This window comes from Scardinius erythrophthalmus (genome assembly GCF_964197995.2).
Source record: "Scardinius erythrophthalmus genome assembly, chromosome: 20".
NCBI lineage: Eukaryota > Metazoa > Chordata > Actinopteri > Cypriniformes > Leuciscidae > Scardinius > Scardinius erythrophthalmus.
Window position 1 is genome coordinate 7,040,523 of NC_138240.1, and position 22,613 is coordinate 7,063,135.

The 22,613-nt window shown below is 40.8% G+C and overlaps 1 protein-coding gene across 6 annotated transcripts in view; it reads right to left on the reverse strand.

Moving 5' to 3' along the window:
- dab2ipa (DAB2 interacting protein a) overlaps nt 1–22,613 on the reverse strand; it is a 116,996-nt gene that overhangs the window by 29,404 nt on the left and 64,979 nt on the right. For 3 of the 6 annotated variants that reach the window (XM_081348382.1, XM_081348383.1, XM_081348385.1), the window contains one exon: nt 1,252–1,408. In XM_081348382.1, coding sequence (XP_081204508.1) covers nt 1,252–1,408 — 157 coding nt within the window. Of the gene's footprint in view, nt 1–1,251; nt 1,409–10,912; nt 11,578–22,613 lie in introns of those variants that run through there. The other 3 variants (XM_081348387.1, XM_081348386.1, XM_081348384.1) reach the window with 3 other exon arrangements.

Below are 22,613 nucleotides of genomic sequence, written 5' to 3' on the forward strand. Positions count from 1 at the left end.
AGTGATAGCTGGATGCCTTGTCCATATTAGAGATTTCCAGGAACATCACAAGTTATTACTTCTATTACTCCATTTTGGACTTTCTGTGAGAGAGTGCGCCAGAACTCCCACCACACACCAGCTTACTGGTGGAGAGGAGACTGAGTGATGAAGCCAATCAGTATATAATATAAGGATTATTAGGAGGCCATGATGGATAGAGGCCAATGGGCAGATTTGGCCAGGATGCCAGGGTTACACCCCTTTTCTTTGGAAGGACATCCTGGGATTTTTAATGACCACAGAGAGTCAGGACCTCGGTTTACTTTCTCATCTGAAGGACGGTGCTCTTTGACAGTATAGTGTCCCCGTCATTATACTGGGGCGTTAGGACTCACACAGACCACAGGGTGAGCGCCCCCTGCTGGCCTCAATAACACCTCCTCCAGCAGCAACCTGGTTTTCCCAGGAGTCTCCCATCCAGGTACTAACCAGGCTCAATCCTGCTACTTCAGTGGGAAACCCGTCTTGGGCTACAGGGTGATGTGGCTGCTGGCTATGAAACAGACATTGTATGTGTGTTCCATAATGTTCACATCACCTCGTTTTGGATAAGAATAAAACATCAGGTCATGCATAGACTATCTTGTCTCTTTGAATTTGAATCTAGATTTATTTACATTGGCTCCGAAAAAAATGCAAAGTGCAAAACATATTATTTCTTAAGCAATTTTCAACATTCTTTAAAATCTCTCTTTTTGTGTTCCAGAAAGAAACTATACAGGGTTGGAAGTGCATGAGGGTGAGTAACTATTACTAATATAAAAAATATTATAAAAATGTACATTTTATTTAATTTTATTTTAAACATTTAAACAATTAAACTTTTGAAAAACATTTTTTATTTATTTATTTTGAGGTGAGTTACTATTCCTTTAAGGAAACCTGCATGCAGATACCAGACCATAGTTTTCTGTGTCTGCACCCTGTGACCTTGTAATTGTATAAGCATCTGGTTTAAGTGAGGCTTCCCTGTAACGCACGTGAAAATCATCCAGTAACTTGACCCGTGGCCACCCAATGATTTAACTGTGGAGCAGCTAGATAGCGCTGCTATTTTCAGCTAACTATTTGATCTCAGCTAATGGCCTTGATGAAGTTTTAATGGGCCTTTGCTGCGTGCTATTTTGAGACTTGTCAGACATTAAAAGTCCTTTTCTGAATTAATACAGAGCTGTGGCTTCAACGGGGCAGTGAGATCAGCCGACTCACCTCAAAGCAGAAATCCTGTCCCAGGATGCTGCTGTGCACAGGTTTGATGAGCACTTCCTCCTCCATGCTAAGATCTAGAGCTTCTACTGCACTGCTGGGGCTGAGCAACGATTCGTGAGACCGCGATTCCTTCAGCCTCGGCATCAGATGGGATCTACTGGAGCGAAACAGGAAGAGAGGAACACATGCATCAAGGTTTCTTACAAGCATCCAATAGAGTCAAACAGGCATTTGTAGTTTATTAGAAGTGCGATGCAATGTGAACTGAAACTAGTGAGCACAGCAGGAGCTGCTGACTTCTCACTGCTCAGCGGTTCTGCTGCATCGCACACAAAAGCCAAAGCTTCCAGGCCTCGTCATGGTATACAGTATCTGACGAAGATCTGAGGGGCGGCAGCCTGGGAAATGATGAGGCCATGAGCCATTTTCAGCAAGCTGTAATGAGCCATCAAAAAGTAGCGTCGCTTAATTGGAAGTGAGGTGTCTCTCACATAGGAAATGGAAAACAAAGCTTGCCCTCCAGGTGGCTGACCTTCACTCGGATGGAAATGTTTGAACGAAACCACCGAGGGCATGATCAGTTGACTAATACTGCCACAAAAATTAAATAGGAAGTAGCACACATACACAAATTAAAAGGTGAGAAGGAAGTGTTTACTGGAAGTGTGACTTATCTTTTCCATGTTTCCTTAGGAAAGAAAATGTCTTAATTGTTTTTTTTAGACAATAATGAGATTAGGAGAGAGAGCAAATGGAGCAAATGAAGTCTGCTGTCTGTGAGAGTTGCTGTGAGAGACTCACACCTAATTCTTCACCTTAATTTCTAAATTTCTTTTCTTCTTGGCCTGTTTTTGTATGACTTTGCTGAAACAAACTAGAAATGGCTGCTAAATTAAGGCGTGACCAATGGACAGCAAAACGCTGTCCATTGGTCACGCCTTAATTTAGCAGCCATTTCTAGTATTGCCTTAGTATTCCATCCTTCTCATGAGCATTTCATAATTTTTTACTTTTCAGTGCAAATAAAATCTCTTTTTTGGCTCATTTTACCTGTAAAAGAAAATCTGCTAAATAATTATGCACACCTGAATATAAGGCGTTTTTCACTTCCAGACTTCCTTAACAATTATATATCACTTATAAATGATTAAATACAAAATTAATAGTAGTTACTAAGATTGATGTGGTTTGAAATTGGTCAAATATGCTTAAAAAAAAATAAATTAAAAATGATCCTGCCAGTCCTGCTCATCCTGCCAATTACGGTTCAGTAGAGCCCAGAAAGGAGGAAAATGTGCAACCGAATAGATTTTTTTTTTTTTTTTTCAAATGAGTACTTAGATAATGAGTTAAGATAACAGATGATGGAATTACAAAGCCTCAGAGACACTGCTGCTAACAGAAATCAAAGATGGCAGATCAAATTATGAGTTATGAAAATGTAAACCAAGTAAAAACTCCCTTGGAAAAATCTCAAAAAAGGCCCATTTTGCTATCATGCTCCCTGACAGTCACAATAGGGTGTAAAATAACAAGAAATATGGATTTTTTTTCTTAAGAATGTACAGAGCATCAGTCAAGGACTATATAAAAAAAACTCATCTCAGTCAAATATCACAGGATGATGACCAGATTATCTTCCTGTTCCTCTGTTCATTTTTCCTGACATGTAATAGATAAGCCAAGTGCTTCTCTGGTCCTGTGTGCTTTTAAAAGTTTGACGAATGACACACTGCGGACTGTAGGCTGATATTAAAACTCATGTAATGTCCCTCTAGCGACTCTTGCCAGTGGTGTCAGCAAATCCACAAATGACCCGAGGCGAACATATGTTTGCTCCAAACATTGACTAAAATGACAAGGAAACCTACTTTTATGCATTGACAGAATGACAGATAAGTGCAACAATGCTGGAAAAATATGTGCTTCATAACAAGAGAAATTTCTATAGACCCTATAATTATTATATATACAAATGGAATTTTTTTTTAGATATATTTTAAGCGACTATAGCGCAGGAAATAATGGACGGACGGATTGCTAAATGTTGCAAGCCTCAAACTTGTATCATCTACATGACCAGCACACTCCAATGAATGCTCTTGTGTAAACTGCTAAGCCACAGGCAGCTCCGAACAAGAAAGTAGAATTGTTATCAAAATGTACTTTCTGGAACATTAATCACTGAAAATCACCTATTAGTAGGCATTCACACCATTAAATAATGCAAAGGTCAAGTAGGCAGCTGCATTGGCACAAACTTGTTCTATTTGACCATGCATGGGCTCTTCTAATCAGAGAGAGCTAGTGATGACTCATGGGAAATGGCTTGCGGAGCAGTGATTTACACAGGTCGAGTTTGAAAAAAGAAATTGCTTCATTATATTAAAAATCTTTGCTTTCTTATCAGCTTAACATTCAAAGAGAGAACAAGTGTACAATGACAGGAAATCAATAGGTTACTTGCGTAACCCCGGTTCTCTGATAGCATTAAGTGAGGTGTCTCACTATGGGATACGCCCCTTCCGCGGATTCCACAGAAGTCCTATTACATTACGCCAGCCCCAATTGGCTGGCAGACATGACGCAGTGTCTGGGAGTGGCTACCCCACCCCTCAGTATAAGAGGAGCAGCACTGCGTCATTACGACATTCAAAACAAGCACACCTCTTCCTCGCTTCACACAGCAAGGAGGGTGATCTGGTGAGACACCTCACTTAATGCTATCAGAGAACCGGGGTTACGCAAGTAACCTATTGTTCTCTTTCAAGCATACGTTTCGGTGTCTCACTATGGGATATACTAACTCCCGTAATGCCAGATAGCCTGCCTCGAAGTCTCCTGCCAACCACAGCACCACCTCTAGGGCTGAAAGTTTCATGACTCAACTCCAACGCTCAAAACTGCATGCGCCAAAGTTTGAGCTGTAACATCCAGTTTATAAAACCTTGCAAACGTATGCGGTGAGGACCAACTCGCCGCTTTACAAATATCCTGTATCGTGACTCCTTTAAAGAAAGCCCACGAAGTTGACATTCCCCGTGTTGAGTGCGCACGTAAACCAGTCGGGGGCGCATGGCCCTTACTGGAATATGCCAATGAAATCGCCTCCACTATCCAGTGCGACAAGCGCTGCTTAGTAATCGGCTTCCCCATTCTTGGCTTCATCCAAGATACGAACAGCTGATCACTCTCCCTGAACCCTCTGGTTCTTTCTATGTAGATGCGTAAAGCACGCACAGGGCATAACTCATTTAGCTTTTGCTGTCTCAATGAAGCAAAAGGTGGTGGATAGAAAGCTTTTAGCTCAAAAGGAGTGACAGAATTAACTACCTTGGGCATAAATGCAGGATTAGGCTTCAAAACTATCCCTGCATCCCCGGGCATGAACTGCATACATGCTGAATGCACCGAAAGCGCATGAATCTCACTTACGCGTTTCACTGAAGCCAAAGCTAACAGCAGCGCCGTCTTAAACGACATTATTTTAAAATCAATCTTGTCCAGTGGCTCAAACGGGGACATTGAGAGCGCATCAATTACCAGTGCTAAATCCCATGAAGGGGAAAGCGGTTTTGAAACTGGCAAAACGCGACGCGCGCCCTTCATGAACCTGCACACTAAAGGATGCTGCCCAACGGTTTTACTATCAAAATGTGACAAGCAGAAATAGCAGCCAGATACACCTTGACGGTTGAAAACGCTTTTCCCTGGTCTATCAAATCCTGTAGAAATGATAGAACTATTGCCACTGAGCATTGAAAAGGAATCTCATTCTTAGCCGCGCACCAGCGCTCAAACACGCCCCATTTGCAGTCGTAGAGAGACCTAGTCGACGAAGCTCTAGCATTCTGTATAGTTCTGATGACATTGTCAGACAGACCGGTTGTGTTCAAATTTAACCACTCACAGGCCAGGCCCATAGTGCCAAGCGTTCTGGATGGGGATGAAGGATTTCCCCCCCCGCCTGTGACAGTAGATCTCTGCGTAACGGGAGAGACCACGGGTCTTTGTATAGCATACGTATGATCTCCGCCAGCCAGTATTTCCCTGGCCACCTCGGAGCTATTAAAATCAGCTTTAGTCCCCCCTCCCTCACTCTGTAGAGTGTTGGGGATATTAATGCTATCGGTGGGAACGCATACAGAAGAGTGCGGGGCCAGTCGTGTGCCAGCGCATCTATCCCCAGAGGCGCGCTCTGATCTTTCAGGGAGAAAAACAGAGGACACTGAGCATTGTCGTGGGACGCAAACAGGTCCACTGTCGCTCTGCCGTATAATTCCCAAATCTGTTCGACCACTTCCTTTTTCAATTTCCACTCTCCGTAGAGTGGATTTCCCCTGGATAGCAGATCCGCACCCTGGTTCAGAACGCCCTGTACGTGCGTCGCTCTCAGGGATAAAAGATTGGCATGGCTCCACAAAATCAGTTTGCGTGCCAGCGTGTGTAAGGGAAGCGATCTTAGGCCCCCCTGTCGATTTATATATGCCACAACTGTGGTGTTGTCCGTTCTCACAAGAACATGATGTCCTTTCAGAAAAGGAAGAAAATGCTTCAACGTTAGAAACACGGCCAGCATTTCCAGATAGTTTATGTGAAGATCGGTCAGATGATGACCCCATCTTCCATTCACTATCCTGCCCTCGTGAATGCCCCCCCAACCGGACAACGACGCGTCCGTCGTTATGACTTTTCTGGTTCGAACCACACCCATAGGAACCCCCTGAACCAAGAAGGTTGGGAATCTCCACTGGCGCAGTGCAAAGACTGCCTCTGACGTCACTCTCACTCTCCTTCGGGAGTGTCTTAGTGGGTCCAGTCTCAGAGATGCTACCCAGCGCTGAAATTCCCTCATAAATAGTCTGCCTAAGGGAATAACCATTAGGGCTGAGGCCATCAGACCCAATAATCTGAGGCATGTGCGGAAGGAAACAGTTTTCCCCCTCTGAAACTCGGCCAGGCATAGGGTGAATTTTCCCACCCTGTCCTCTGACAGTCGCGCTCTGAATGTCACAGAGTCCAGTAACAGCCCCAGATATGTTATAGACTGTGCGGGAGTCAAAACACTCTTTTCGGTGTTTAACTTTAAACCCAGTTTCTGAATGTGTTCCAGAAGCATAGTTGTGTGATTTTTCGCTTCTTGCTTTGACTGAGCTGTCACCAACCAATCGTCTATGTAGGTAGCGAGACGAATGCCCCTTTCCCTGAGCGGGGTAAGGGCCGCTTCTGTACATTTTATAAATACTCTCGGGCTGAGAGACATGCCAAATGGTAGAACCAGGTACTCGTATGTTACTCCCAGGAAAGCAAACCTCAGGAAATTCCTGTGGGGTGGGTATATGTTTATGTGAAAGTATGCGTCTTTCAGGTCGATTGATGTGAACCAATCGCCCGGGCGCACCAGATTTAGGAGTGTGGCATGAGTGAGCATTCTGAACTTGTACTTCCTTAGGTATTTGTTCAGCGCACGTAGATCTAATATGGGACGAAGAGCACGAGTTCCTTTCTTTGGGACTAGAAAGTATCTCGAGTAAAACCCACTGCGGCTTTCCTCGGGTGGGACCACTCGTATCGCCCTTTTCTTCAACAGGGAGTTTATCTCGTCCTGAAGAACGTGCTTTAATTCTCCCCGCACCTGAGAATGAATTATCCCTTTGAAGTGCGGGGGGGACTTTGCAAACTGCAGCCTGTACCCGAATTGTATTGTCTTTAATACCCAGCGGGACTGTGTGCACTCTCGCCAGTAATCTATTTGTAGCGTTCTGGCGCCATCGTGTGGCTGAGTCATGAACGAGTTTGTGGTCTGTACTGCGCATGCGTGTACACTTAGAGTTTGGACTGAGTCTGTGTGGCTCATCACCTCTAAGGGCTCGAACGCTCCCCGAGGTGATGTTATAGTGTGCTCTGTGAACATGTTTTGCAACATTTTTTGGGGAAATGTGTTTTGCAACATTCTTTGGGGGTACAGTGAAAACTTTATTGAGTTTTGAACATGAAAAGTGCTTGTGACTAGTGGGTGGGTGTGCACCACTGCACCGTGTCTTTTCCTTTTCACCGCTCTGTTTCCCCCGGCCCAACCGGGCGCTGTTTTCCCCACAGAACATCTGTGCACCGAGGAACTCGTCATGTGTTGAACGCTGAACGACTGAGGGTCGGGAGCTAGCCAACTGGGGGGCTGTTGACTCCGTCCCTTGGGGAAGACCGTGTCAAACTGCCTTCTTCTTCCTCCTCGCTCCCTGAAGATGGGGCTGGGGATGAGGCTGAGGGGCTGGCTGGACCGTCTGAGCTGCTGAAGGCGGATAGTTCTTCCTATGCCAGCCAGATCTCTGCTCTTGCACTCCACTCTGACCCGCTGCACTCACGATAGGTCTCTGCCGTTTCGGAATGCGAAAGCTGGGAGGTGGGCGGGCCGTAACCTGCGCGAAGGTCTGCCGGGGTGGCGGAGGAGGTGCAGTCTGTGTCTTTCTCGGCATACAGAGTTGCAAAGCCTCGTCGTCCCTCTTTTTCTCTTCGCATCGTTTTTGCATCAGTGTCAGAGCTGAGCCAAAAATGCCCTCTGGAACGACCGGTGCATCCAGGATGGCTTCTTTTTCCCTGTCAGAGAGATTAGCCAGATTAAGCCATCGCCCTCTCTCTTGGATAACCATTGTGGCCATGGCTTTCCCAGCAGCTTGAACCGCGCATCTCTGAAGACGCAGAGAGAGATCCGTGACAACACAGATCTCTTCCCAGTGTGTCTGACCTGGTGTGGTAGACACTTCGTCCTGCAGCTCCGCTTGGTATGCGGTCAGCAGAGAGATCGCGTTCATAGCCCTGGCAGAGAGTGCGACTGCTTTATAAGCGCGCTCCGTCATGCTGGACTGGAAACGGTCAGCTTTAGATGGCAAGGTCGGATTTGCAGCCGCCGTGCGCTTCGGTTGCAAGTGCGCGGCAACCAGTGGCTCCATGGGGGGCAATCGGAGAAGGCCTTCCTTCTCCATCCCCTCCACATCGAGAACGGAGCCGCCCTGCACTGGCATCTTGCTGGTAAACGGCTTGTCCTTCCATGTAACCGCGAGCTCCTCGAGGAGCTCTGGGAAAACAGGAAGGAGCTGCCGTGCTGCTCGTTTTGCACTCGGCAGCCTCTTCCCCTCATAGCGAGACTTTGCAGTCTCTGCTACCACGGTCGGCCACGGAATATTAAGTTTCCCTGCAGCGCGTTTGCACACATCTTGCAGATCAACACTCACGAGCGGGGAGGGTGGTGGCCCGCCCGCCTCTTCCATGGGTCCCGCCGCAGCGAGGAGCTGTGCCGGTTGTGCGGAGGTGAGGAATGGTGAGTCCTCGAAATCTTCCTCTTCGGAAAGAAGGAAGTCCGATTGCTCCTCTCCCTCGTAATTAAGCGCGTCCTCTTCCTCGTCCGAGCTCAGACTGGGTTCGGTAGGTAGAGGCATGCACACATCGAGCTGCTCACTCCAGGATAGAGCTGCTGTGGTGGGCAGCTCTACAGGGATGGATACCTGCGGGGTGGCAGCTGGCGCGGGGCTAGGTGTCATGAGGGGATCCATGCCAGACAAGCTAGCTTGGCGTGCTAGCCTGCGACGAAGGCTCTTCATGGTGAAGCGTGCGCAATGTTCACATGAACCGGGATTCTCGATAGCCAATTGAGCATGTTTCAGCCCGAGACATGCAGAGCAGACCTGGTGTGTGTCTTTGCATGAAATTTTGTTCCCGCATGAACAGAGTCGCACAGAATCTCCCCCACTAGCCGGGACAGTCTGCATTGCTGCAGCCATCATAGTGTCGAACAATCCTTGCAATCGGCTGGAATGCTAATCGAAGGAGCCAGGCGAAAAACGGCGTGGTGGCCAGTAATTCGTCCGGAGGTTCGTAGGCTTCTGGTGTGAAGCGAGAAGAGGTTTTTGAATGTCGTAATGACGCAGTGCTTCTCCTCTTATACTGAGGGGTGGGGTAGCCACTCCCAGACACTGCGTCATGTCTGCCAGCCAATTGGGGCTGGCGTAATGTAATAGGACTTCTGTGGAATCCGCGGAAGGGGCGTATCCCATAGTGAGACACCGAAAAGTATGCTTGAAAGAGAACTCTTTTTGGGTTGTTTGCGCTTCTTTTAAAGGGGTCATATAATGGTACATGCACTTTTACAAGTTGATTGTACTGAAATGTGTGTTGGCAGTGCCTGTACACAACCATCATAAAATGATAAAAATCCATCCAGTGGTTTTTTTTTATCTCCTTATATGTTTGAATCTCTCTGAAATCAAGCCGTTCGGACGCCCCTCCCACGATTGTGATTGACAGCTGCAGCGTTTCAACACACACCCGCCCTCGCTCATGAGCGAGCTGTCAATCATAGTCCGCGTGTCATTGTTGATACCCTCACTGGAGCGCTGTCTATGAGCATAATGGCGTCTGCGATTGTTCTTCGGTGTAATAAGGAACACAGCAGTCATTTGAATGTTCCTAAATCCGAGCCGTTGAAGATGCAGTGGCTGAGTTTTGTTTTTGAAGCGATATGCCCAAAGGATTGACGCGGGGATTCCCTCACGGGGATTCCCCACGATCCCTTCCTGTTTGCGTGAATCATTTCACATCAGACAGCGTTACAAACGAGAAAAAACGGATCGGTACCAACGTGTTACTGCTGAACCTCCAGAAGATGTGAGTGTAATGTTTTATTAACCTTTATATTAGTATTTATATTAATCTTTGCAAATTTGCAAACCTTGCTGCACGCTTCATGATGAATGCATCTAAGGTTTACACTCCGGGTACATTACGGCATGTTTTCTATGTACGACGTTCTCAATATAATTCATAATCCCACGTTTATAATGAACAACGCGTGGTTATTGTGTTAGAATTGGTGTACGCACAGAACAGAGGGGCGGGGTGAGCAAAGCTCATTATCATTTAAAGCTGTATGCACTGAAACGGCGTGCTGAAAACAGAGCTGTTTTTGACCAGGTAAAATTAGTGTTTTCTTACAATACTAATGAGAATTTTTAATTAAAGTATATTACAAACTTTTAATTTAGACCCTAAAGAATCATTTTAGCTTGTACAAAAATGGGATTATATGACCCCTTTAAGAAAACAAAATGATGTTTGTATACACTGTTTGCACAATGGATTCAAATCCAAAATCTTGGATTTAAAAAAGGAAATTACTAAACCGGACCCTACACACAACCCTCACAGAAAACATTCTGCATTTTTACATTTTCAAAAAAAAAACGTCATTGGGATGTTTTCCTCATGGAGACCAAAAAATGCCCAACAACGTAGGAAATATCTGAACCACACACACAAACATATATAGAACCTCATAGCTGGACCGCACTGAATATAGAATTTATTTTGGGAACTGATACTGTATTGCTTTATTCAGCTTTATATCTACATCGTGATCAAAAATCAACATAACCGCAAGGTATTCAGACAAAAAAAAAAAAAAGCTCCGTTCCGAGAGCCCATTACAAAATAAAGAAAACTATTTGGCACGGCATGAAAATGAAACAACAAACTCTATTGCAGGTTATAGTCCAACATTCCAGCTAATCTGTTAATCCCAGCAAACCCCGTGTTAGTAACAATAATTTTCACTAGAACCGCAGCCATCAAGATTATAGAAACAGGAAGAAGAAACATTTCCCAAACTTACTTTTTACTATTCTGATTCAGCATGGCCCCAGAGCAAAACAAAACAAGTCCAGAGGCTGCAAGAGAAGCGAGCCAGTGCAGTGATTATTCTTGATTTTTCTGCAAGATATCAGACGCCAAGGCTGGGAAACCGTGTTCACTGTACAGAGCTCTGCCTAAAACATTCAGAGCGAGGGAGTGTCTTGGTCTCCGAGAACCCTAGGGAACAATCTGTTGCATCTTGAACACACCCAAATCCATTTTCAAGGATTTCTATTTAAAAAAAATACTGCTCTCGCTTTCAGAGCAGGGATATTTCGATCGTTGCTGCAGTTCTTGTTGAGTTTACATGAAATATTAAGCTTTAAAAAGATATAAAGAATCATAATTATCTTAGGAATTACATAATTAAAGGTTATAAAACCATAAGCAAAACCAATCAGCAATTGAAAGTCTCCACTGTCTCACTGCACTAAAAATCCTTATAAAAATGATGCCACTAAACAGCCAATTATTAAAAAAGCACTTCCAAATAGGTTTCTTTTTAAGTATGTCTTCATGAGCTAATAATAAGGAAGGAAAGAAGGATAGACAGCAGCAGATTGTGGACTCCGCAGACCTCGCATGCTGTAATTAAATTCATGTTGTGGAGTGCAGCCTGCCGTCTGTGTCCTACAGTATATCTGTGGTTGACTGTGTACCGTGTACTCCGCCTCCGAAGGTTCCCACACTCCCCAACAGGAAGTAGTCCTCCCTCGAGATCTCTGCTCCAAATAGGAAACGACTGCCAAGGAAACCAGCAATACAAGCAAGATTTTTAAGAGGATGACAATGACTCAGTCAACCTGGCATACAGTGCTGTTTAATGGAAACTTTCCATACTTCCAATATCATTTATACCTCCAAAGGTCACACTCACATAAAATGCACAACTTTTCAAAAGTTTAGGGTCAATAAGGTTTTTTCTTTGAAAGAAATGAACACCTTTATTAAGCAAAGATGCATTAAATTGGAAAAGACATTTATAATATAAAAAATATTTCTATTTCAAATAAATGTGTGTATCATTTGGTGTTTACAATACCCTTATTTTTGAGACTTAAATAATGAACAAGATAAATTAATGAGGATTCTAACAGCTAAGATTTCAAAAGCTAAAAATCATATTTATTTATTTGTTTGTTTGTTTTACATACTGAAGCCCAATTAAATGTGGAAATTTTACTAACACTGATATGTTTTTTGGCTACATACTTGGAGTGTACAATGACAAAGTATTCATATTATTCATTATCCCATAAGGGCAATAAATACACAAGCTACAAATCAAAACAAAGTAATAAAATAACCTTAGTGAAAAACCACTCATTTTATAATCAGAAAAACATTTGGGAGCTCAATGAACAAAGTCATTATTCAGCATCCGATAATACCCTGGTACATATCTTATTACTGCATTTCAACAGCTGTGTTTGTGTTCACAGATGAATAGTTACATAATCTCAGCACTATCGATGGGGTCACTCCTAAAACCCACAAAGCCTCTTTTCAAAGAAGCGTATTTGGGTGATTCTTGGGGCATGGAATGTTTTTTTGTTGTTTTTTTTGGGAGAAAGTTGAGATAAACAAAACAGGTGTCCTGGACGTTTGTTTTAAAACATATAGTTTCTCTATAGTATTATCGTTATAGTTGTGGTGTAGACTCTGCTATTCTTTTATATTTAGAACGGTTTTTAGAACTATATATTTTTGTCCTTCATCATCCTTGATGCCAAATAACAAGACTTTTTATAAGTCAACACCAAGAATTTAGCCCATAAAAATGCATGTATACAAATAGAAAATAATTACACCAATTTAAATAGTTTGGGATAAAATATATCATATCACACAAGTGTTGGGTGTAATGCATTACTATTTAATTACAGTAATTGAATTACTTTTTCAAAGTAGAGTATGGGATTAGAATTTTTTTGTAATTTAATTACAGTTACTTTTGATGTAATTGCACTAAATACTTATAGACTATAGAACAAATCTATATATTTTACATTTTTATATTATACAAATATATATTTTTTTGCTTTGATGTACTGGAGGACCCCCTCGAAAACGAGATGTTTCATCTCAAGGGGTTAATCCTCGCAATAAATATATGTTTATAATAATAATATATAAAAAAAGAAGATTTAACAAAAATTTTATGTCTTATGTTTTTGACGAGCCTATATGTTTTTGTAATTGTAACCTTCTCCCTTTAAATTACTTTGGTCAGGTCAAGAATAATTTATGCAATTTTATATGATTTATTTGAAAATTAAAAGAGCAGTTTCATGTATATCATTTTATAGTAATAAGTAATGCAATACTTTTTTGGAGAGAGTAATTAGTACAGTGATCTAATTATTACATTGTTGAAGACGTAGTTATTAACTAGTAATTAATGGCTTTTTTAGAGTAACACTGCATTTCACTGCTTGACATTTCAGCTACTACATTTCTACCCAATTTTACCAACCCACAACCAGCAAGGTTTCTGATCAAGCAGAAATTACTGAAGCTCTAAAATGGTTGTGTAGAGGGAGGCAATTAAAATGGAATGGTATTTCTGCACTAACCATGGTGAGAATTAATCTGCTATGTGACAAGGTTTTTGAAATAGTCATGAATTTTGAGGGTCCTTAAAAATCCTTTACACAACTTCTGATAATGTCTTTGAATTCATGCAAAGTGCCATACCTCGCTCTTAACGAAGCCATTAACATCTACAAAAAAAAAAAAAAAAAAGAGTAGAACATGATTATTTATTTTGTCCTCAGCATTGCACATTCACACTTCCTGATGGAAAAAAAAAAATCAATGTGAATAACACGTTTTTCTAGTGCATAATCTGGTTATACACCTAAAGTGTTACTTAAAAAAAGATGTACATTTGATTATTAACTTACATTTAATAATAACTTACAGGAAATCGTAAAATGTATTTATAGTTTTGACTCTTAATTGGATGAGCCATTATAAAATGCAGACAAATACAAATCTGTGAGCTCACATTCTACATGTATTTAATGCACAAAATCTACATCTCTAGTGCCTCGCTGGTTTAGAGCAGCAAATGCATCATTACTCCAACAACTGTGGTGGTAAAAGGGCGATTCTGAATGGGTAAAATAATCTATATCAAATTACATTATTTGCAACAGTTTATCTGATACTAATAAATAACCAACCAACCGGTACTTAATGAACAAAAACTACTGTTTTTTATCATGTTTATCATTTATCATTCTTTTACTAAAATAATAGAGACTGCGGAGTGATACAAGACATGTGAAACTGTAACATAGCTATAAAGCAAATTTGAACAACAGTCAGTTATACAGTTTAGTGGTCATTATGCAGTTAAATGCTGCAATTGACCAATCAGAATCAAGTATTCCAGGTTGTGATACACATACTATGCTTATAACATAAATACTGTTGCAATGCTTTTTAACTTTTCAAACAACTTTAAGTTAATTTGTGATCATAAACGCATCTAATACAGTTTCATGAAATAAATGAGACAATGTTTTATGCCAAATTCCTATGTATACATATTTATTTACAGTACAAATCTAATGAGAAAAATTACGTATGATGTGTCCAGCAGTATGTGTATAGACAACATGTTTATAGACTGAATTCATTTGTTTGCCAATAAATGTTTGGATTAATCACTGTAGTAATATAAAACAATACTCTCATTACGTATAATAAATACTACACAGATTCATGACATATTCTCAGTCGTTTCACTATAACACACTCTCGTAAATACACACCTACACTAAATCACTAAATAAACTGCAAATATCTATATTCTGCCATAGCATCTGGACGAACATACATCATCAGATTTGCCCATCCAACATAGAGAATGCTGGGATGTCAAACAGCACGTGTCGCCACCCAGGAAACAGGGTGGAATAACGGATCTCATTATATCAATACACAACCTGACTGTGCCATTAAATGAAAAAAACATTACCAAAAGCACCTCTACAGCCACCTGACCGCAGGGTATGGCGTGTATTCCTCACCCAGCATGTGTTTTTCAACATCTGCTCCCACACAAAGGACAGAACGGGGAAGCTGCGCGGAGTCAAAAGCCCATGATCCGTTCATAGGGGCTGAACACCTCAGTTACCGGCCACAATCCCAGCTGACCGCAGCAGCGCGCTGTTTACCATCGATTACTGCCCTGATAATGCCGACAAAGGCTGAGGGAGCTCTGTGACTCGTCCCTCGTCTCTCTCTCTCTCGCCCTCTTTCATTCTTTCAGCATGGAAGCTCTGTAATGAGATGCCATTCAAGCACAATGCAGCGCTCCCGTAACACACTCCATCCGCCAAGATCTGGATCTACAGCGTGCCTGTCAGAACCACAGGGATTCTAGTATGGACTACTCACCGGGCATGCCGTCAAGATCCCCGGTCCCCTGGCGACGAAGACAAGGATGAGGAAGGCTGCTCACAGCTCCATTTTGCTACCTCTGCTGCGGCTCAGAGCCACTGGGAACAGCGGACACACACAGCCGGCTCACACACACAATCTCACAACCCCGCCTCTCTCCTCTCGCTCTGGCCTCCTTGATTTAACTGTCACACTCTTACAGAGGAGCTGCTGTAAACCCCCCACTCATATTTAAAGTGGGCCACAGATCCTTTGACAGACTGTGGGCTGTGCCGATCCCTCTCTCCCTCTCTCTCTCGTTGTGTCGGCTGGACTGCTGCTGTGTGCAACGGAAGCAGGCTGAACAGTGAGAGCTGGCCCTGCCCCCTTCCCTCTGTGAGTGTGTGTGTGTGTGTGTGTGTATGTGTGTGTGGCCTTTGTCCTCTGGCTTTTGTGATATACTGGCTTCTTCCCTGAACTGGGAAAATCCACATCCAAAAGTAAAGACAATATTGCCATGCAGAATGCATGTTTGCTGGAAGTTAATGGCTGTTTGGGAACGTGGGTGGGTGTATGTGTGCTCAGTAATCCTTGACCCGAGTAGCGTTTGCTTAAAACAATTATATAGCCTGCTTTTAGGCAGGCAGTATTGCTCATTCTTAGGGTAAGGGCAGGGGTTCTCAAGTTTGATGTTTTGTTTTTTTGGTCCACACTCTGCAAGTCATTTCTTAGGTTTCAAAATTGTGGTGACCCCACTCCCACATAACAGAATCAAACTACTCTCTTCATTTTATAGGCAAATTACGCACCTACGAATACCAATATATTTCACTATTTAGTCAGTTTCATTATTATTAACTGTCTTGCTCATGCACCATGAGCTCTCTGTTTTAAGACGCTAGAAATGCATTTAGTAGCAAGACACCCCTGGTGAATAGCAAAAAATGTAACTAATAGATATCACCAAACTTCTACAGCTGATTGATTATATTAAGAATAGCAAAAACAATATTTGTATTACAAGTAGGGATGTCAACGATTAATCGACGATCGATTAATTGTCGATAATACATTTAATCGATAAAACTTATCGATCATCGATTAAGCAGGTCTTCATGCGCGTGTGCGCTGCTCAACCGCGAAACATGTAAAGCGAGCGCGCCGGAGTTATGTTTGGGACCATTTTACACCTTCATCATGACTATAAGCTTGCGTGTGCATTCGCAGCCTTTTGTTTTGTGCAAATGTAAGTTGTTATACTTTTTATTTTGTGTAGGCCTATCTATATCTGATTTATCTCATATTGGATGCATTTGGTTAAGAATTAACTCTGTAGTAAAGCGTCAGCTTCAGCGCGCGCAGCTCAAACGGCAGTGCACGACTAATAATGACTATTGGGACTGTAATATTACATAACATTATAAAGAGAACAATATTGTAATAAAACATTGTGAATTATTTGGGTTTAGTTGCCGTGTCGCGTTGCTCCAGGAAGCGCGCGTCCACAACATGAGTAGTTCTGAATGATAGCACGTAACGTTAACTTAGTTCAAGTTCACTTGTGCATGAATTTGCGTCATTTTGTGCAGATATGATTTGTAATATTATGTTTATTTTTAATATATCTGATTAATCTCATATAGGATGCGTTTCTTTTAGATAAATAACGTGCTAGCAAAGTGCTCCAGTTGAAACGGTAGCAGATTCATTCAGCGCGTGCAGTTGTTCCAGGAAGAGCGCGTCACACATTCTAAGCGAATATGAGGCGGCGTTGGTGACACGTTGTATTAGTAGTTATATTTGATTATTAAATAATTAATTTAATTATCAATCACATCGAAACATTTTACAATCCTATTAGCCCTTTATTTATATTTAAAACCATTCTCATTGATTTGGTGAGGATTATAGCGTTCTGAGCAGCATTTGCACACCCTGTCATGCTGTTGGCCATAGCCACTGCAGTAGACGCATATCGCAGTATTACGGCTAACGATTAATCGATTAATTGATCGTTAATTTAAATGACGATCGATCATAGGAATTTGTGAAAATTGACATCCCTAATTACAAGCATTCTAAAATGTGTCTAAATATGCAAATGATGCATTATCTAAACCCTTCTGTAAAAACCTTCAGAATATAGACTGGAATAAAACTGTAAAGTTTGGTGTATAAGTGCTGCTAAAGTGGAGATTTATTGTTCAGTGCATGAGAAAAAAATATATTTTAAGAAAAAATCTTTAAAGAGATGTATTGTAATTAAAATCTACAGACAGAAATAGATAACGTGCAATAAAATAAACATTAAAAAGTGTATTTTGATGTTTTCTTCCCACACACATGTAAAGTCACATAGCCATAAATCTCACAATTGACCAGTGCAAGTTTTTTGCCTGTAGTGTCTTGCATTGAGTTTAAAATGTTTTGTTTAAAACATGCTACAATTTGAAATTAATCTATGAATTAGTTGTGAACATGATTTGATCAATTATGAGATAATTTTATCGGGCTTAGTGTTCAACCCACACAAATTTTGTGATTAATACTCTCTATTAAGAAAATGCAGTTTAAGCCATAATTTGATGAACAACAAGAAGAGGAAGAGGGCTGACACACCACAGCCTACAGCACGTCACTTAAAACTATTAGTGTTATGAGCTTACAATGGTGATTGAATTTAGGCATTGCTGATCCAAACAAAAAAAAAAAAAAAAAAAAAAAAGGAAAAAGAAGATTAATTAGCAATATACAGTGAAGAATGAGACCATATTGAAAATGTGCAATTCAAATCTATTTTATACCTGGCAATAAACAAAAGATGTTTAAGGATTAAACATAAATTATATGTTTAATCCTTAAACATTCAGAATACTTCAGAATAAATTATATTTACAACACACACACACACACACACACACACACACACACACACACACACACACACACACACACACACACACACACACACACACACATATTTCTGTCAATCACTAAAAAAGTTGCTTGCGGAATTTGTGTGTGTGTGTGTGTGTGTTGTAAATATAATTTATTCTGAAGCAATATTCTCATCAGTGTTCAATCTGCTTTGATATATTTAAATCTGCATATTGTAATATTTGAACCTTTAAAGGGCATCCCCCACCCCCCCATTGACTCCAGTTTAGAAAAGACTGTATCATCTGAATGTCCATTCAGATGTAAAGATTTGCATCCATTAAACGTTTATAAATGCATGTTAATCAAATGCATTGTATTATAGCGGCTTAAGGTCCACTCTTTAGTTGAACATCTCGAGGCTTTTAAAAAGCTTTTCTAGGTAGAGAAACCAAAGTGGGTTCCATGTCCTTCAGATCTGAAACAATGAGGTCATGTCTTTGTTCCACAGAAGTGTGACAGAAGTGTGATGTGACAGTATCCGTGCCTAGTAGTGGGTGCAGGTCGCAGACTATACACACATTCAGGAATACAATTCTTCGGGCGACACAATATTCACGCACTAAAACAGAGGACCTGCAGCACAGGAGAGATGAATTTCCTATCACCAGCTCGGCTCTCCTCCAAACTCAACCTTTAAAATAATGTATCGAATGTGCGTGAGTCACTCGACAGACAAATTAATGACATATGTTCTCGCCATTCTCCACCACGCACAGCTTTCCCCTACAGCAAGCCTGTGATTCATTTTCCAGTGTCATGTGTGTGTAGGTGTTTGCGAGACAGCTAAGAGCAATTACTTGTCATCTTGCAGCCTCACCTAATGGTCCCGCACCTGTCTTATGGAGTTGTGGAAGTCTTTTAATATTAATTCGTATTCCTCAGAAAGGATTCCTCAAATGTAAGCTCCCTGGAGCATTTAAGCAGAATGAAGATTGCAATAACAGGGCCTGACTTCTCAACTGGCCTCTTGGATTGTCAACAGACTGAAAATAATCATGAATGCAATGATGCAGATGTGGCTAGCTGCCTCTCATTTGTGTCATGTAGCCGCTCTGCTAGCTATCATTATATAAGGTAAAGGAGATCTGGTGAATGCATGTTATGTGAATAGAAATGGGTCATGACGGTTAACAACTCACACAGTTTAAGTAAAATCTAAGATTCTATTATGATTTACTCATCCTCATGTCATTCCAAACCAATGATTTTCTTTCTTCCATGGAGCACAAATGGAGAAATGTTCTCCAAAAGAGCTCCAACATGACAAAAAACACTATAAAAGTATTCCAAGACATAAGCTATATTCCAAACATGATGCATTACATCTAAAGGCACCATATTTGAAACGATGCAATTTTTAGTAAAAAGCGACTTGATAGCGACCAAATTTAGATCTATTTGTCACCCAAAAAAACCCCAAAGCTATATTGAATATCTTCAGAAGACTTGAAAACAGCGAAAGAATACGGACTACTTTTATAGAGTGTTATTTTGAAGCCCATTCGCTTTCAATAGGGCTGCACTATATGGGGGAAAAATCTAATTCTGATTTAATTATTTATGTTTTTAAAAAGCTTCAGGTTTGCTGTTCTTTTTTTGTAAGGCTGTGCAATTATGCCCAATATGACTATAACAAGTAACATTTCTTATTTTATTATTTTATTTTGTAATTATGATAATAATTATAATAATAATGATAAAATATTATAAAGTCTATTATTAGTAGCAGTATTAAATAAAATATTAAACAAAAGAAAAAAAATACTATTGTAATATTTCACTGTATAATAAATACAGTATTTGAGAAAAAATACATATATTTATACGGTTTATAAGCACTTCTCATCACAAGTTTGGGAAGATGGTGAGTGCATTTTGCTTTCTCAAATGCACACTATACATGACCCAAACTCCGAGCAAATGCAGAGATGAATTAATGTGAAGCAGCATTGGAAAACAGGAACATGAGCTGCTTTTGTGTAAAAACAAAAAACAAAAAAACACAGTGCCAGGCCTCACTATGAAACATGCAGCGCACATACAGTATTTATGTAATTAAATTGCAGCCTTTGCGGTGTAATGGGAATTTTACATTTTAGACGTGTTTTTTTACTTTCAGATGTGTGCAACTTGTGTTAACGTTGAACATTCATTTATTTTTACTCATAAGCATTTAAAGAAATATAATCATATAAGGTTACAGGAACAAAATGTTCTGGGTGATAGACGACTTAGTAGCAAAGAGACTATGTGTACTCAAAGTGACCTATTGTTGTACTTCAAGTGTGAAAAGTATGTGCGCAGCTTTGATAGAAATAGAGATAAGCAAAATGTGTGAATTTGAGCAGCAGCTAAAAACAGGAACTTGTAGTAGGCATGGTATTGTTCTGTCTAGATATAATTTATGCAGACAAGAGATCTTGAACAAAATTGTTTCCTTTTAAGGTAACTAAGGCGATCTTTTGAGAGAGACCAGGATGTGTTTTGTTTCTTGCAAGAAATAAAGCTGATCTTTTTTAACCTTTGAGCTATCCTACTGTCTTACAATTATTGATAAAAGTTGAGAAAAGAATTTCCACAACAGCGGTCTGATAATCGTTCTAAGCCATATAGCAATTTCAGTTTTATATGGATTAATCATGCATCTCTAATGTAATATATGGAAAAGCAGCCAATATTTTATTTTGCGCTCCACAGAAGAATCAAAAGTCGAACAAATTTGTTACAACACGAATTTTCTATTTTTCTAAACTATTCTTCAAACAAACCACAGACTGTAGCAGAACGCAGGAAGTCCTTTTACTCTGTTAGCTCAGTCTGTGACCTCTAACATTCCCCTCAGTGTTGTTAACATTCTCCTCCTGTCTCTTCCGGCTCCATTAGCTACTACTACAGACCACTGAACACATGCAGAACCATAAATCCGCCCCCATATTTCCCTTTTTTATTATTTGTTGCCTTAAAGGCTGAAAATATGACGCATCATATTGACCTAGTTTTCCAGTAACTATGCTAACATCCCGCTAGGAAAACATAACTGCAAAACGTGTTAATTACGGAGGTGCAGGTTGACATTGTTAAGGGTGTAATGCAGTTGCAACAAAGCCTACTCTCGCAAAAGGGTCATACGGTATCCGTCAATTCGAAACGCTGCACTTAAGGTAACAGCCCACAAAAGGTACACACACTCGGAGTTAGAGATGATGTGCATTCATTAATGTGCATGTAAAGCGAGAAAAGCAGAATGGCTTATTGAATCGTACTTAATATTTATCTTTGTTACTATGGCAACTCTAGAGGGTAAGATTAGCTTTTATACCCAGCGACTGACTGCTTTCATAACTGGAGCAATTTCGCCTGCAAGTTGTTGACACAAATTACCTTGTCATTAAAAGATGATGATTGCTTAGATGTTTTGGGGGGGGACAACAATACAAAATTGCGTATACAGTCTACACCATGGTGCACATCTCAGTAAGACCGGATAATAACAAAGTGTCACAAATAAAAGCCTAACTCGCAAGGGTATAAGATAGTGCTTCAAATGCAAAAGAAGGCTGTAACAAAGGAGACAAAAAACCTGTCTGAGAGTCTCAACAAGAGTGAACCGCACTAAAAGAAATGCCAATTTTGTGTATCTCTGCGTGTGTGGTAATAATAAAAAAAAAAACAACTGTAGTGGCATAGATAGAACATAAAAACCACTGCAGTGGCCAAGCAGAACTGCTGGTTGAAAGATTACTGCGTATATACTGTAGCAAAGGCTTATCTGATAAATTGATTTGTCATTGATCCCTGAACTCGAGTGAATCTGCCAGACACAGTTACACACTTAGGCCTGTTTCCTACAGATCTAGTAAGCAGCAGAACTGCAACTGCAAGTTCGCATTGTGCTTTGTGCTTCTTTTAACAGGGATCTAAACAGAAAATAACAGTAATATTAAATATGTAAGGAGTAATTGACTCCGGGCTGTTGAATTATTAGAAAAATAATGCACACAAGAGGTGGTAATGTGACCACGACACAAAGCACGAAGTATTTTTCAATAATTAAATCACCCGGAGTTAATTATTCTGCTTATACTATGGTTACCACACCTCAAAACATTCTTTAGATCATGTATTTTAAGATATTTGTCAGGTGTTTGTCCTTAAAACCCTCTTGTGTGAAGGACTCATTTCTTACGCATCTCATCCCAAGCCTCTGTTGCTAATTCCAAAATGGCATTTTAGCGCTGACGGAAGCTTGAGCCACTGATAGCAGTCTAATTCAGTTATTAATGCAGTTAGAGAGAGAGAGAGAGAGAGAGAGAGAGAGAGAGAGAGAGAGAGGAGATTTTTAATGTATG